This window comes from Penaeus monodon, chromosome 23, assembly GCF_015228065.2.
Source record: "Penaeus monodon isolate SGIC_2016 chromosome 23, NSTDA_Pmon_1, whole genome shotgun sequence".
NCBI classification, from domain to species: Eukaryota; Metazoa; Arthropoda; class Malacostraca; order Decapoda; family Penaeidae; genus Penaeus; species Penaeus monodon.
In genome coordinates, this window is record NC_051408.1 from 34,163,944 (window position 1) to 34,164,295 (window position 352).

The following is a 352-nucleotide window of genomic DNA, read 5'->3' on the forward strand; positions in this document are numbered from 1 at the left end:
CCACCGATCTATCAAAACATCAATACAAGTCAATCAGTTTATCCATCCAAAATATCTACATAACTCACTCAATCCCTCCCTCCCTCTACATAACTACCCACCACAAACATACAGATATCAGACCGACACGCACATATCCGACAGCGAATTGAAGATGAAGGTCCCGACGACGTTGCCGGCCACCCCGACGGACTGCCAGTTGGCCGACAGCGTGTCTCGGCCGCACACCCAGTCCTGCTCCGTGCTCAGCGTGCTGTCGTAGTCGGTCTGGTCGTAATCCCATCCATGTTGGCAGGCTGAGGGGAACATTTTTTTATTGTTATTTTCAATTTGATGGGTCCTTCCATTTATT

At 49.1% G+C, this 352-nt stretch overlaps 1 protein-coding gene across 1 annotated transcript in view; it reads right to left on the minus strand.

Moving 5' to 3' along the window:
• The window catches only part of LOC119588218 (carcinine transporter-like), a 19,073-nt gene that overhangs the window by 7,804 nt on the left and 10,917 nt on the right, over positions 1-352 (minus strand). The window contains exon 4 of the mRNA XM_037936919.1: positions 134-296. Coding sequence (XP_037792847.1) covers positions 134-296 — 163 coding nt within the window. The remainder of the gene's footprint in view (positions 1-133; positions 297-352) is intronic.